This window comes from Chiroxiphia lanceolata, chromosome 7, assembly GCF_009829145.1.
Source record: "Chiroxiphia lanceolata isolate bChiLan1 chromosome 7, bChiLan1.pri, whole genome shotgun sequence".
NCBI lineage: Eukaryota > Metazoa > Chordata > Aves > Passeriformes > Pipridae > Chiroxiphia > Chiroxiphia lanceolata.
Window position 1 is genome coordinate 19,494,750 of NC_045643.1, and position 17,750 is coordinate 19,512,499.

Below are 17,750 nucleotides of genomic sequence, written 5' to 3' on the forward strand. Positions count from 1 at the left end.
ACTCACAGTCTGTCTTCCATTCTCTCCAGGAGAGCCCACCTTTGTAAGGGGGAAAGGCAGGGCCTGGCTGTAGCTCAGAGTCACCAAAAGAACATTTGTAAAAGTGAATTTTGTAGGAAGAATAATTTCAGAAAGTGCAGCAGCAACAACATTAAGGAATGAAAATTACGAAGTCACAACAAAACAAGAACTACAGGTATACTGATAACAAATCATGAGAAGTAAATGGTGAAAAAAATTGAATATGATCCTCCTCTCCTCATAAATTCATAATACTTTAGACAGGCTGCATCCAGTTAATTTGAATAAAAAAAAATCACACAATTTGGATGCACAGTATAATTTATTGCAAGTTAACCTACTGTGAGAGAGGAGCATTAAACTCAGCTGGAATCGGTAATTTCAAAAGAGCAGCTCAAAGGATAAGATGCTGTCTTTGCACTGGGTGTGAAGCTGTAAGAGAAAGCATTCTAATGCTGCTCCTCTCATAAAAAACAGAGATAAATGGGTATTTTGTCTACATAAACACATTGCTTGCACTAGCACCTGCAGATGCATTCTTTACTATTTTTAATATTAAAGTACATTCATTTTACAGATGTTGACAAACCTCTCAAAAAAATATTCTGCTTTGCCAAAGTGCACAAAAGCAGGAGTCTACAAAGGCAATTCCACAACCCTTTTCAGGTCTAGTGTGGTATGCACAGCATAGAAGATGACCAAACTGAGAGAGATGAACACATAGCGATTTGACAGATTCCAAAATGTTGTGCTGAACTAACAAAGTGAGTGATTCAGGAAGTTGCATGCAGGTGTAAGTTTTGGTCTCACTAGTAATCTTGGTCTTGGTCTTTGCCAAAGCGATCCCAAATTTCTGCTTAAGTTTTGCTGCCTTTTTTTCTGGTCTTGACTGTAAACTAAATTCTCAAATTACCAGAGCTGAAGTCAGATAATGTTTTCTGTTATTAATGCCAATTCCACAATGTACAGCAAAGTGCTGTAATAATGATAAACAAATAAAACTAAGGAATTAGCTGACTTTCTGTTTATTCCCCAATCTCTGTTTTAGGAGGACATAAAGAAACACATACTGCTGTCACAGAAATCTCTATTTTGCTATTTTGATCCAGACTTCTTTTTTACATTGTATAAATTTACAACGCAAAAAGATCACAAAACACTGACACAGTAGTTCTCTGCAAGTGGAATCGAGAACATCCTTGTCTCAACTGTGAAGCTCTTACCAGACTAGAAATGCTACACCCTTCTTCTCCCCCTGAAGTTTCCTGGTACTATAAAGAAGAATGTCAATGATAACAAAAGCCACTTGATACAGCCAGATGGGACTTGATTGTTAATAAGGAGATTGAGGAATTTTTTCCTCCCTGTACGGATTTATATAGTCCACTTAGCAACAGCAGCTGCAAAGACCTGCTGACAGCATTGCTGATGATCATTTATCTCTGATCCAGTAATTTGAATCAGTGAATAAAAAAAATGTGAAGGTCAGGAAAAGCCCATTAAGGCATTAAGACACGATAGTCTTTACAAAATCTCAAGTCTTAATTGCTGATGAAGCAGCTAATTATCCTCGCCACGAAACTTGCCAGTGTATGAAATGAACTTTGGCAATAGAGTTCTAACAGTACTTATCTATGCTTCTCCCACAGTAGACATTAATGGCATACCAAAGTCTTTAGAAAATACTTAAGGATCACCTGTTGGTGAGAAAAACTGCTTTTTCAAAGTTAGCATGAATGGGCACCAAGGATCTGCAGATTGACAGCTCCTAACTGACACCCTTCCCCCCCAACAAACATAAACAACTCTCTCCCTACTCACCTCCCCCCCAAAAATAAGCAAAAGAAAACCTAAAAGAAACCTCAAAACCTGCAGCACCAAAAGCCCAACCAACCATGGGAATCCATTGTAGAGAGGCATTCCTGAAAACTTCTTTTATTCTTTTTCTTTTCGGTAGTTGCAGAGAGCTGGGTAGGAATCTTTGCAACCATATTCACATTAACAGATTACAGGAAAGAAACAGTTGGAATATAATGAATCATAAAAGAATTAGGTTTTTCTTCCTACAGAAATAACCAATACTAAGGTTGCAAGGGTCACTGACCATATTGATAAAATGGAGACAGCCATCACCCTCAATACAGTTGGAAAATTTGATACAGAGGGAGCATGAACAACTTAGAAAATCCTTAATGTCACAGTGAGTTTCTGTGCTCACCAAAACACATACTGAACAGTGATTAGACTGATATTAACATCATAATGCAGATACAGCCTTCAAATGAACAAGAGAAAAAAACCTGACCAACTAAACAAACCAACCAACCAACACAACTCCCATGGAACAATACTGTATCTCCATGGTTAGAACCACCATTCTAGAAGTTAGAAAGGCGCTGGCCACTTTATTTTGGGAGAGTTTAAATAAGTCTTAAATAATTTTTTTTCTGTCTCATTGTAAATTAATGTCCTTTCCAAGTAATGCAGTTGATGCTGCAATGCCAGACTGCTATCTGTGGGAAGTGTAAGGATAAGGAGCTCATTTACACAGAAACTGAAGCCAGAGGACAAGAGGATAGAATATTTAATCCTTCCCAAAACCCCTAATCCGATCCTTATCGCAAAGGGGAAAAGGGGAAAAAAAAGAAAGAAAACAGCCAGAAAGAAAGAAAAGAACTATTTAAAAGTTAAAAGGAAGAACTACTAGATTATAAATTCATTTATAGGTAACTTTTAAATTTTGTGGAACTGTTCATCAACTATTGCAAGATTACCAGACTAATGATGGCAGAGGCAAACACACACAAGTTAAAGAGAGGTCACAAAATCACAGTATGTTAAGGAGTTGGAATGGACCTTAAAATCATTTAGTCCCAAACCCTGCCACCATGGGCAGGGATACCTCCCACTAGACCAGGTTGCTCATGGCCTTATACAAAAATTGTACAGAGAAGTCATAATTATTCAGCCTTAATGCTGTGTTCTGAACCCATTCTATAAATATAGCACAATACAAACAAAGAGCACAACAGATCTCTTACACTTTATAAAACAGAGAAATAAGACCTTACAATTTTTACATATCATAATTATCTCCTAAATCCAAGAGAATTTTCAAGCCATAGACTCTAACACTGTATTGTAGTCCTTAAAACAGACTCAATTTTTAAGTAATAGGACTCTATTTGCATTTTTTTGGTTGCACGCACACACAGCTTTAAGCCTTGAAATGGCAATTTTACAGCCAATTTTCTTCACCATTCTTCTCACACAGACTTGGTCACTGACACTAACAGCTACATTAATCATTCTTAAATTTACTTCCCAAGAGCAACTGCCCTCCTGGTGCAATCTAATAAAACAGCTCTTGACCTATTTGTTCCCACCATCTTCCTTGACGTTTGCTGCTGTAACAGCTCACCTGGGACAACATATTCTGTTTTCCACAATATCTAATCACCAAACTTTACAGTTGTTACAAGACTAATACAGAGTGGTATGCTTAATCACAAGAGAAACACTCCAGTATCTCACACATATGAAAAACAAAAGTGGGCTATACTTTGGGTTACTTCTGCTGAACCTGAGTGACACTTAAAAACAAAAGCAGTTTCAATACTGTGCAAGCAAGACTTCAACAAAACAGTATTCAAGTCCTAGATGGGGTATGGATTTTTAAATTCATTCTTTCCTCATTGCATAAGGCAATGAAAAAGTTGAAGAAGGTACATTTTAAGTGAAACTTTAAAAACAGGATTACCTCTTGGAAAAATAAACGAGTATGGAAAAATGATAAAATCGACTACAGAACATGCATATAAAGAACTGCCATTTTTTTATCTTTTAAATGCAACCATAGGGAAGGGGCAAAGAAGGAAACACACAATTATATATAATGGTTTAGTGAAAACAAACCCTGTTTTTTATATATATATATATATAAAACTAACTCGGATCCCACTAGTCATATTTAGCCTAAAGTCCTAATATAAATATAATAATAATAATGAAATACTGTACAGGTCTGTTCTAGGAGAACTGCATTACCTTACATTAAAAACAAGTCTATTTTAGTGCAAGATTAAATATGACTCGCTTGCTACATAACAATTTTATAAAGTACCAATACAGAACATAAACAGCATGTGAACATTTTAACAAAGAACAGATGACATTCATGTCTCCAAGCTGCTTAATGCAAAACCACATCTATATACATGGCAGAGATCTCCTCATTTGAAAAACTATCAACAAGATAAAAATATGACCTTGGAGATTACAGGACACTTCTCTGTACTCATTCTTCTAAACTCTAAAATGTCAAGAAATTGTATGACTAGTAAAGCCATGTGAAAACAGGGATACACTCATTATGTGTAATATATTTATATATATATTATGTATAATTATAAACTTTTTCACTTTCAAGAACTTCTCAATTTTAAGCTGAATCTCCACCTTAAACTACTCATCATCATCTTCCAAATATATGGTTGTGAAATGGGTAAACACATTAGCAAATTGCTAAAATTCAGAGAGAAAATGTCCATCTTTCTAGGTGAACATACAATTAAAATATATCATAATGCAAGTAGAAATTATCTGTAGAACCTTGGTTTATTAAATGCTTCAAATTTGGAAACAGTGATCTGGAGATGTTCTTTTAATACACACACTTTTCAGGTACTTTGGTCTGCTGAGAAAGGGATGTAATGATGAGGAAAGACAACGTGCAGTACAGTCAAACTACTTTTCAAAACTACAACACATGAATGAAATTACTTGAACTACATTCCTGGCAGTAACAGAAGGCTTTTGTCCTAGAGAAGATGTGGACGACATAGCACCTGATGACACTTCTTGGTGGCTTGTCACCTCAAACAATGAAGAAAAGCATCCCCCACAAATCATCTACTAAAAGGCAGAGGTGGGCCTAAGCTTCCTGACATTTTTATTACTGAATCTGCTGCTACTGCTACAGGAGCTTGACTTAAACAAATACTAGTAGTAGCTGTATTCTCAGGCTCTGTTTTCCTGACAAAAGAAAGTGTCCATTTCAGAAAAAAATTAAAATATTTTCTGTTAAGAAAAAACCCCCTTCTGACAATGAGAATTGCTTCATTTGACAATATTAAAGGTTTCAGAACAACGAAGATTTGAGAGTTTCTACAAAGGAAATTTGCAAAACTGTCCTGCCAGGGGGGGAACTAGGCAAATTAAAAACATTTAAAAGCCGCATTTTTCTAAGTATACGATCAAGTCTATATAGCATTCAGAAAAACAAAATTTCTTTACTATTCCTAGCAACAGCCAGGGTGAAACAAAGCTTTCCTGCTTCACCCTTAAAATACTTCTAGTTTTACTAGAAAACGTGAACATATTAAACATATTACATGGATATATGACAATTGATTTCTAAATAGATTATATTCACAAGACACGAACAGCTCTAATGAATAATCTGTGCAAATTAGTTTTCAGATTTTTTAAACAGAAACAAAAAACCAAAGACTACTTATGGTAGAAAAAAAAAGGTTTTTTTAAAAGGAAAAAGTTGACATAATTTAGAAATGTTAGAAAGAACTAGACATTTCATTCAATATTCTAATAATTTATATTCCATTTAATAACATGAAACTTACTTAAACATGATCTTTTCCCAGCTGTGCTTGCACCTCCCGAACACAAATTCCTCCTCGATGGACCAGTTCAAGTTCCAAGTTTGTTCTGCAAGAAAAACATAACAGTGTTGAATGGAATAGCATTACCTGAAGCTTCTACAGCAATGAATGAGTCATGACGAACTCCCAGCATACACTTAATAAAGCATACTCTTTAGCATGAGATACTGCCAAAATACATCTCAGAATAAAACAAGCCTTATGAAGATGTTGCCATATGTGGTTATAAGTACTATATTATTGGCATTGAGTTGTGACTGAGAATTAAAAAAATGTTAATTCTGAGGCATTTTTTCTGTATGCACACACAGTTCCTTGATAATAGGGGACTTTATGTGCTTATTGGAAAAAACACAGATTGGCTAAATTTCAGTCCATCAAATACACCTAAAAGAGTGTTCGCTTCACTGGCAGGGCTTTTGTTTTGCTTTAAACAAACAGACAGTACAATGGATATGGCATCAACTAATCAAGTATGAATACAGTCTAAATCATAATGAAAGCACTGACCTCTATAGATAAGTTAGTTAATAAAAGCCTGGGAGGTTAGTTCTGAATCAAATACTGGCATTCACTGCAGCTCATTAGTATGGAACAGGAGTTGTGTAACTAAATCTCTGCATGTCCCAATGATGCTTTCTTTCCTAGTATTATTGTAATCTGATACTTAGGCACCAACTGTTTAGGCCAAATTTGATAACTTTGTTTAATTTTGGAATTGGATGCTTCAGTACTGCATTATCTTTTACCCCCAAGATCTGGAGCAAACAATTTATGTTATGTTCTCTCAGAGCTTGTTTTAATAAGTCAACATATATTTCTTCAATTAAAATAAAGGAATACAGTTCTATTACTCTGAAATGTTATTTTGCTAATTCAATCTAAACTGTAAGCTCACTCTAACATATTTTGTCCTTTAACGAAAATCAAACAATTTTAGGTTCAATATAATAACTGAATACGTATTAAAATCTATTCTAGAATTTTAGGAACATAGCATATCTAAGCTAAGAACACACACCCCTACACACATATATTTAAGAAGAAACTACAGGATGACTATTTTATTCAGAACAAATTATTTTTTAAGAATTTCAGCTCTATCAACTTGAAAGAATAACACACTTTTGATATGCAATGTTTGTTAAGATACTTTCGTATGTTTTTAAAATAGCAACATTTCTGAATATTACTATTCCTAAGTTTGCAGCTTATGCCATCCATTTCTGAAGGAATGCTTAATCCTCTCTACTCAGAAAGGCAATTTAACATTGATAATGTGCCTGCTCAGAGCTCCATCTGGTTGCTGCTGATAAGGGCATCTGTGTGACAGGGAATTTTCCACTCTTCAGGCGATTTGCAGTGCTCACTGAACTTCTAAAATCTACCAGCAAGGAAGCAGGGACAGGGATTTCATATTAGTGGACAAAATAGCAACTGTAGATCAGCATGTGCTAGTTCATCATGGGAATATAAAGAAATCAGTGTTTATTTCTACAAACCCTCTGATAACTAATTTCTATAACAAAATTAATAGCAGTCTTCCATTAAAACCAAGATACTTAAGATTTAAATCAAAAAGACTACCCGAATATCTAAGAATAATTTGCTAGATCTAGAATTTTAAATTTTCCTTTCACCAAGAAACATGTACAACTTTACAAAACAAACCTCAGGGACAATTCTGAAAAAACTTCTTGTTGATACATATGAGGCATCATATAGCATTTCTTGCTACAAGGAATATAAGGAGAGTTATTTCTGGAAACGTATACACTCCTTTCATACATATCATACCAACTCGCACCTCCCACACTTCTTTATTGCCCCCAGCTTCTCAAAGACAACACCTTTCAGCTCAGCTTTCTTGGAAATGTATTAACCTTTTCCTTCAGTACATCTTTTTCAAGACATACCTGAACTTTGGCATACAAGTGCACAGTAGAGAAAGCACCTTCTGTGAAAATGAACACTTACCTATCATAAAATATCCTAAATCGGGTACAGACCTCAATCATATTTGAAGGAGACTAGTGTGTCTCCTCCCTAATTTCGGCTCCCTTCTGTCTTGAGGACCTGAGTAACCTTTGCCCTTTACTGAAGAAAAGTAATGAAGAAAAACTGGGGGCATCTGATAGAAGTGTGGAACACAGAGCGGTCTCAGAAAGCCTTCTTTGCTATCTCAGCCTCCTCAACATGAAGGAAAGAGGAGACAGAAAATCTATGTGAGTGACTGTTTCCCCTATCTAAAAATCTTTGCGTCATTCACTGGAGCAACAAATTTTGTAGAACACTGGTTTTATCTTCCTCACTCACAGAAAAAAAACCCGAGAAGATGGATTTTGCTCAGCTGTCCAGACTCATGATTAAAAACAGACCTAGTTCATCCCTTCTTGTGGGCTTGTATTAGAGAAACATATTGGAGTGGGGAGGGTGATTGCATCTTTCTCAGAATTCACACAAGGACAGAGTAGGGGGAAGTAAAAATGCAATGCCCTTTCCAGAAAGGGAATATATTTGGATGGACCCCCTCTTCCTATTATGACAGAAAAAGCATATTAAGCGCTATCATTTTTCCCACTTCACTTTACAAACACAACATATATATGGAAAAAACACAGATACTGAGGCACAGACCGGAAGGAAAGAACACAGGGCTCTTGTGTTAATCTATATATAGCTGACAGAAATGGGTCCCTTCCAATTCAGGATATTCTATGATTCCATCTTGGCATAGTCAAGAAAAGCACGAGACCTACAGCTATGCAATACAGACACAGTCCTCCAAGATACTGCCACAAATGACAGTCACCAATGCTATGAATGTGGAACTATTAAAAATAAAGCTAGGCACATGTGAATTTGTGAATAGCACACTGCACTACTCTCAAAATGTCAGCAAAGCCAAGAAGGGAGGCATATGAAAAGGGTACAAATTTATCAAGGTAAGACTGTAGGCAAGACTGCAGCAGGAGATAGCCAAGGAGCTGCTCTTCCAGCTGTGCATGCAAATCAGGATGCCAAGACCCAGGATGCCAAGGCCCAGAATGCTAGCAAAACAGACAGGGGTTAGCCCTCCCAGTAAGTGGCAGAGAATTCCTTTGTAATTTCTTTTTCTCTGCTACCAGTGACATCTGTCCAGGTAAGCAAAAATTAAGAAAAGTAAGTTTCTGTTTTCCTGAAGCAGAAAGGATAAGCTACAGCAAACTGGCTACATCTCATTTCACCAGCAGTATTCCCATTCCAGCATGCAGAAATCCACTTCAAAGCTGGCCTCCAGCTGTAAACTAGCATCTTTTAAGACAGCAGATGATGTCATTTTCTGATTGAAAATGGAACACAACTTATAAGAAGATTAAGAGTGTTTAAGTCACTTGCAAATATATAGAGTCAATAAAAATATCACTGCATTCAAATGCTTATTTAAACAGGAGCTGCTTATCATCTTGAACACTTTATCTGTATGTTAAATACCAGGAAAAACTGAATAACAGCTGTAGATAGTCTGACCAAAACCAATTAAGTGCTTCAGAACACATGAACTAGAAATATACAAGTTACTGGGTGGTAAGGAACAGAGGGGTATCATACTAAATCATGCAAAGAAAACTCTTTCAGTTTCGAGGACAACCAGCTGACTTACATATTATTTCCATAAATACAGTCTGCAAGGTTGTATTAAAATGCTTTTTTAAAAGTTGAAATTTTTTTAACCTGTAGTTCTTATGCAATTATCAAGTAGTAGAAGTACATAAATCTGGATTGCGCAGAAATTAACCACTTGTAGCTGATCTGCCAGCCACCTCATAAGTGATCTTACGAGTTATGGTAATGATACAGAAAGGTTGGATCCAACACCTGAAATCCTTCAGTCATGGATAAATGAAAAATTGCTGACACCAGTCTAAACCTAACAGAAGAGGTCCAATGAGTACAAGTGGTATATCCTAATCACAGCAGGGAAATTTCTCTCCCCAGCAGTGCAAGCGCAATGGAAATGCTGCTCTGGTTTGAAGTATTTTAAGTCTTGGAATGAAAACAAAATCTTGGGCTCCATGTGTAAATATAAAAATAATATATAGAGACATTTAAAAAATATGTTTAGCTAGCATTTTAAAGATTATATAACATTACACACAGAAATGTACTGTAACACTATTTTTGCACCTTAAAGGGCATGATTACATATTTTTATATGCAAAACAATAATTTTGAGTCCTTTGTATTTCTGGAAGAGTATAAAATCAGTTAAAAAATTCTTGAAGAATACAGATATTACTTTTATTAGAATTATACAATAATCTAAGATGGAAGAGGATTCTGGAGATTAGATGGTCTAATCTTCTGTCAAAAGCTGACTCTTAGATTTGATTACCCAGAATCCTGCCAAGCCAAGTCTTGAATATTTCCATTGTTTATATACTAAAGACAGTTAGCAATCAGAGTTTATGAAAGTACAACAGAAAAATGCTACTGGATGGTATCCCTTGTGTGCTTGCAGCTTCTCTGCAGGCAGTGCCTACCCTGAAGGCCTCAGTGAGCCATTATTTGCTAAATGAGTATTTCAACTTCTTGTGGGAAAACCTTCCACTATAGTAACTCTGAATAGATTAACTATTCAAAGTATCTTAACATTAATGGTATAGATGGAAGGGGGGACTGTTCTGACAGCTTTAAAACTGCAATCAAACTTCACAAAGAAAATGCTGGTGGTTTCAACACTTTTTCTAGAAGTCTACTCACACAAAAACAGATTCCTGGTTGCTGACGTAGAAAAAGATCCTTCTGTGACTCCCACTTAAGTAAATAAAACTAATGTTTTGGGAAAAAAAATAAAAACACCCTCTGATATAAAAACTAGCAATATGGCAGTGAGACAGAAATAATCTCATTCTGCTAAAGAAGGTAGGAGAGAGTTGACAATTTTGGAAAGAAAGGTAGAAGAAGAAATTCAACATAAAGTTTGATATATGGAAAGCAAACCCTTGAATGAAGAAGAACACTAAATAAGCACACGACACATTGTTCTCCAGGTTTTATGCCACTGCTGCACATACTAAAAATTAGAACTAAGAGGCGCATCATTTTGCAGATGCCGCATATGACCAGAAAATGTAATCTTGATGTATTAAGTATTCAAAAAGTACTTTCTGGAGAGGATGAAATATTTTCTTTTTTTTTAAAGAAGAAAACTATCTGGCGACTAAGAACATTAGTGAGAAATACAAAAGAAAAAAAAAAAAAACAAAAAGAAAAACATACCCACCTGGCTACAGAATACATGAACAGGAAATCATTGTCAGGTGATCCAGGACTCTTACTATAATCTGTATACTTCTTCTGTGTGGTACTTTTTATATCTTTCATTACAGATTCCATTTCTTTACTGAGATTGGTTTCAGACTATGAACAAAGACATGAGAGAATATTACTTAATTTTACCTCAACAAATGCAGTAGCTGATTGCAAAGTGTAGCACTTTCATATCTGTAAAACACATTTGCAGGTTATGAAAAAATATGCATTAAAAGCCAGTATTCTGTTTCACGGAAGTGTTAAAATATTCTGGAAAGTTATTCTGATTTGTTCTGAATATAAAAACATAACTGCTTTGTCCAACTCCTAAGCTCAAGAATCTCACTGCTTGTGTTCTTTTGAAGTATATTTGCACTGTACGAGTATGCAAAACTAACACAAAGCATCTCCAAGATTGGAAGGTTAACAAAATTTAATTTATTCTGCCTTTCAGATGACCTCATGAAGCTTTTTAACACATAAGCATCTGTAAACTGCTCTTTCTGTAAAACAAATAATCCATACCTTAAGAAGTTCTTAACAGGTATTGCTTAAATACCTTCCAGTTACAAGAATATTGTTGGGTTTATATTGTAAAGAAATGACAAATTAATTTTATACTACACGACTCCATTTTATGTAAATCACTATGGAAAAAACCAGAAATGTACTCCATAAAAAATTATATTAATCACATTTTGTCACAGCTTTTCAATTGTTTATTTTTAGTAGGTAAGGCAGTTAAGTACTCTAAATATTTAAAATTTCTTTATGTGAAAAAAATGGTATGCTGTCTTCCATATCAGAAAAGAATGAACTTTCCCAGGTTCCCAAGTTTTTAAGAGGTCACAAATGCAATATAATGTAAAAACTGAAAGGTAGAGGCAAATTAACAAGGATCTTTCTGCCTTACACTGATGCTTACTGGGAAAGTTCCCAGCTGTTCTTGAAGATCTTCCACCTCTTGTACAAGGTCTTGCATACACTTGTTACTATGACTTTGCCAAACGCTTCTCTCCACGTTGTTTCCAGGATAACAAGGAAGAACACTGTTAGCAAACTGCCTACAGAGGGGACAGGTAAATTCTCCTTTGTCCACTGAAAAACCCTGGAGGACTTGGTCATTCTAAAAGAAAATAAAGAATATGTAGCTAAAATTTGCAAAAGATTATAGTTTTTTTTTGCTTTGATATTTCAGAAGTATAGCTAATTCTAAGTCTAAAACCAAAAACCTGTAAAGAAAGGATTATTATAATAGTTCCTCACTTCACTGACAAAGATCTTTACTAGAGACTGTCTTACAATCCTCCAACTCAACTTTCCTAATTTTTAAGTATTCTTCATTGTCAACAATATCCCCATAATAAACTAGAAAGACCTCAATGGAGTGTTTTGAACCTTTCATGAGTGTTGTCTCTTTCTAGCTATTTCCATAAAGTCTGAAACTTTTAAGCCAAGTACAGGCTTAAAAAAAACCTAATCAAAAAGCCATTGTAGGGCAGTATGAGAAAAATCCTGATTATTTCTTGTATCACATGAAGGATCAAAAAATGGATGCAGAAGTATGTGTTTGGGAAGTGAGGACATCTCCTCAGTATTCATGTTACTGGCAAGTAACCTTGCTTCCGTTTCAGGAGTTGCCTCCATGGTTTCTCATTCCTGGGAGAACTGCTAAGTAAACAATGACTGTAATGTAACCTTCATGCAATCAGCCCAGAATGCTGAGGCTCTTACATACCTTACTGGATGTTCATCTCTGATCGTATTATGTAAAAATAAATGTTTTATCCGGATGAACACAAGTCTATATAAATTATGTTGGTACTAAGAACACTACGAAATAGTCAAAATTATTATGCACTCATCTAGGTAGTAGTAAAACATGCTTCAGATATAATTAGATATAATTTAGATATCTAAATTATTAGATATAATTTAGAAATGTTCAACAATGAGGTGGAGTAACAGTTTATTTCAAGTTTAACAGAGAATCCATCAGAAAAGTGACTTCAGAGTTTATGTGATGCAAAAAATTACATTTCCAAAATTCTGTAAAGTGAAACTCCACCATGAAAGTCCAGATTTTATTGCTAATTATTTTATATAATTTTTATATTATGTTACATTTTTCCTGACAATACAACTACTGCTGAAAGCAAATTTAAATTAATATGGAAAAAGAACAATTCATCATGGGATCCAATCAAGATTGCACAGCTTCCTATTTCTCTAGAGGTTAAGTTTCAGTAAGACCACTGCTGATACTAAAAATAGAAGGTATTGCTCACAGTTTTTCTGAAAATGAAATCAACAAAACTTACAAAGAAAAAAAAATTAAAGAAATAACCCATAAAGTAATCTTGAATAAAAAAGCAGTTTCATATGAACAAGAAGTCATCATTTAGTTTTTGTTTTATTACATGGGTTAAGTATTTTTTCTGATACATCAAAATAACTGAAAACAAAGTACTTTGTTAACAATGTCAAGATGCAATAAGAAATTTAGTATCCCTAGTTCTTGAAAACACAATAAAACCATCTTGTCCACTCATGTAAACACAAGTATTCTTTCTATGATAAATTCAACTGATTTCAGTAAGAACAGATCCAAATAAACAAGTATGACCTTTAGTTTTACTTACCCGTAAAGATTCCATGTAAGATTTGTGACAATCTATGTGTAAAGTGTGACCACATGTTTGTACATAAACACCTCCTTCCCAGCCTATTGACACTGCTTGCAGACAGGAACTCTAAAACACAGCAAAAACAGTAAGAAACAACACTTATATGTAAAGTTATATAAGTATTTACTCGAACTTATTTTAAGATTTAAGATACACAGATTTTTTTATTTGCATGCTATCTCATTAAAAGACATGCTGTAGAAATAAAGGAAACTTCATTTTCTAAAGTTCTGACTTAAGCTAACTTACACAGCTGCAATTATGTTATTCTTTCCAACCAAGAGCCAAACAGTTAAGTTGAACTTCTGCAGTTTTTATCACTTAAAATAACCATTTCATTAAAGAACCTCTTGTACTACAGCATAAAGGTGGCTGTAACTCTTAACATCTGTTCCAATAGTAGAAGTTATTCTATGTACAAGGGCAAGATACTGTTCCAATACATTTCATTCAGTTTGTAGGTAACCAAATAACAAGACCACTGTTATAATTAGTCTCAATCTGTTTTAAAATTCAGTGTAAAAACTTAGGGTTTTTAATGAGTTGTTGAACGACATTATATATAACTCATCATAGTGGGAAATGAGAACAAATACTTGTTTAGTGAACAGAGTTTTATAAAGGACTGTTTAGAACACATTGGTCTTAATCGAGAACTGCACTTACAGTCCACATGTCTAAAAGTTACCTCACTGGTAACTTTTTTCCAGAAAACAATGACCTGAAGAAACAGGTACCTCTGGTACACTTACTGTAAGGAACTCTAGAAAATTCTCTTAAAGAGTATCTAACTATAGTCAATCTCATTTTTAGAGCGCCATTTCTCAAAAATCTCACGCACAGATTGAAAAGTACATTCTGGTTATACATTGAAGGAACAGAAAAAGACTTATTGCTACCAAATTGGGAAACAATTTTAGTCTAGACTCACATTAAATGGTCTTAATGTATAACGCAAAATCAGTGTACCATGAATAACCCTAATAGCTCCATTTTCTAAGGACCTCCTACCATCTCTTTTTTCTGCATATGAGCAGGAAATCAAAACAAATCACAAATTTTAGCTTGAGACATGCTCCTGTTTACCTTCCCTCAACTTGTTATTCATAATGTGCTATGAGCCTCTCAGGTCATAAAATAAGGAAGTTTTTCTCCTGCTGGTGAAGTATTAAGGTCACATGATACATCTGGATAAGCACCACAGGACAAATGTTTCATTCAGGAAAATCATATTTACTGCATGTATTTAATGAGGCTACTTAGTAGCAGTTGCAAAAAAAGGAGAAAAAAACCAAAACCCAAAGTCTTAGCAGAAAGGTTTTACTCTATTACTCTTGAGTTCAGAAACAAACGAGATTCCAAAGCAAACCACAAGTTTGGGATGGAACACACCTGTATCAAACTATTGGTTACAGAGTACTACGCGATTCTGAAAACAGCCCTATCAATCCAGTTTACGAAATTTTATTTCCTAAACCTTAGTCATACCTCTCCATATCAAAAATAATTGCTTTCAGTGATTTTTCCTTTAATGGGCAAGAACTCCACTCCCTGACAGCAAGCATCAAATTTCAGCTAAGAAAGTGCAAAAAGAAATCAATATGGAAAGAAGTGATCTGTCTTACCTAATCTGTATACAGCATGTAGCTTTTGAATGGGATTTTTTTATTGATTTTTTTTTTCTTCTAGCAGAATAAGCCAACTTAAAATTTTTACATCTGGGTGAAATTATTCGCTTGCCTCTTGCAAGCTGTTGTTAGAGGAAGGACTTTTACTGGAAAGGACACAGTTGATAAACAAAAGGACTTCTTATTGCTTAGCTCAGCTGAACAAGACACTCAAGACACTAACAGATGTTTCCATTTTCATGTCAAAAGAAATTTAAGGATTAGTTCTTTCATGCAGAGATTTATTTTTTAGCACAGTAGTGACCTGGAAACTTGAAAGCAAAAATAGCTAATTCAACTAATGTTTGATTGAGGACTGGAATTTGCTCATTGCATTACAGTGTATGTTAGACTAGTCTGTTGGTAGTGCTACTGCACAGAAGTAGAAATATACACTTCAGTAAGATCAAGTTTTTGAGTAACATTTTGCTTGGAACTCCTTCCACTTGTAAGATGCAAATACGTAAAAATAAAGCTCCAGTATTAATTCAGTGTTTTTATCATGTCAGCAGGAAAAAGCATTCATTAACTATTTGAAACAGTAAATCAACATCAACAATGTCAAAAGAAGAAAAGCTTGTCCATAGATTCTTTCTGAACAAAAAATATTCTTTCATTCAAAAATAATATTCTGCTTACATCTTTAAGAGTTTTTCTTTCTAGCAAGAGAATTTATAATATTTGTCTTAGAATAAGGTAATTCTCTGAAAACATTGCCCAATTTTTAAAACTGCATCAAAACAACTATGAATTTTAATCTATGTTAATCTCCATAAGCCAGCTTGGCTGCAGTTGATAAAATTTAGTTATCTGTGGATGACATCACGAAAAATCTAAGTGTCAGAGTAAAAGCTGCCACACTTTTTCCTCCTTAAAGCCAATATTTAAGCTTCTAAAGGTGATTATTTATTTAGATATGCCTAAAAACTCTTATCTCACCTGGGACTATTCTATAGAAGCTAATTTAAGGTCACAGGTTACATATTCTCCCCCAGAACGAAAGCTCAGAACAGTTACATATCATCTTACATAGCTCTTCAGGCATTAGGAAGTCACAGGCAGCACTTCCACAAAGGTCTACAACTGAACATGTCCTTTTAAGCAACAAGAACTGGCTCTCAAACTTAAATATGAAAAGCTCTAATTTGGCTTTGTGAAGGAATACAAAACTCTTCTTGGAACATATAATTAGGGGAAAGCCAGACACTATTTAAAAATAAGGACCCTATAAAATGTGAACACTTCGGAACAACTGCAACCTGGAAAAGTGTTCACTAAAAGTAGAAATGAAACTAGGAGAACTCTAATTTGTAATTTCATTTATGATTTTACACAAATTATTCACAAGTGGTAGCACTGTTCATATGAAAAACTTACATCTTTGAAGTATCTCTGTAAAGTTGAAAGCCTCACGTCATGCAGTGCTGCACAGGTATCCCAGGGATATATTTGCTCCTCCTCGGTAGTTGGCAGTCTCTTTGGTTCAGTGCTATTGCGGCACTGCCCCAACACTGGGTGAAGAAAAGTACCAATAAGGAATGCAATGATTATCAATATGCTAAACAATTAAGAAAAAAAAAAATCAGGTAATTGTGGTTTGTAGCTACAATGTGCTTTGTTGGTGTTAAAAAGTAAAAATTATTAGAGAAACTAAATACTGAACATTGTGCTTTTGCACTTGTACGTAAAGTACGTATATAATCTACACACACATTATATATATTCATACGCACACAAACACATATCTAAGTATAGACAAACTGATGGTTGTTTAATTTTCTTTTTCTTTTAATACTGATTTTCCTGCAAGTCTACTGTATACTCTGCATTTGCAAAAGCTAACAGGAGGGAATTAAACTGTTTGGTTTTTTCCCCAAACATTTAAAAGTTTTCTCAATATCCTTAAGTTACACATGTGCCTCAGAGAAGGCCATCCACAAGAAAAACAGGAGACTCTGTGTTTCCAGGCTTCATGAGACACAACAGTATTTACACACACATGTTAAAAGCTGCAGAAACACTGCTTTTCCTGCAAGTCACACATTCCTACCTGAGGATGCTTGTAATAGTACAACTAGTCCTGTAGGTCTGTCTTCAGTAGAAGGTCCGCTTTGACCACAAATAACACAATCATATATTGCCTCAGAAACGTGCTGTTCGGATGTAGCTACCTCCATGGCGATATCAACATCTGGAGATTCTATAAAAGAATAAGAAAACTTATATTAAATAGAGGTAAAGAAATCCAATTGCATCTGCACTGAGGTAGTGATGAAAAAACTCCAAAATAATTTCTCTAGTTTATCTACAACTAAAGCATGGACAATTAGTTGAAACTAACCTTGCTGCTTCAAACAAAGACACCTGTAAAACAAAGTGCATGTTTTCCCATATTCAGA

The 17,750-nt window shown here is 34.8% G+C and overlaps 1 protein-coding gene across 1 annotated transcript in view; it reads right to left on the reverse strand.

Annotated features, from left to right (window-relative positions):
* Positions 1-17,750, reverse strand: part of UBR3 (ubiquitin protein ligase E3 component n-recognin 3) — a 104,658-nt gene that overhangs the window by 26,144 nt on the left and 60,764 nt on the right. The window contains 7 exon segments of the mRNA XM_032693887.1: positions 5,664-5,714; positions 5,717-5,748; positions 10,969-11,105; positions 11,923-12,123; positions 13,640-13,750; positions 16,729-16,862; positions 17,402-17,551. Of these exon segments, the coding sequence (XP_032549778.1) occupies positions 5,664-5,714; positions 5,717-5,748; positions 10,969-11,105; positions 11,923-12,123; positions 13,640-13,750; positions 16,729-16,862; positions 17,402-17,551 (816 nt within the window).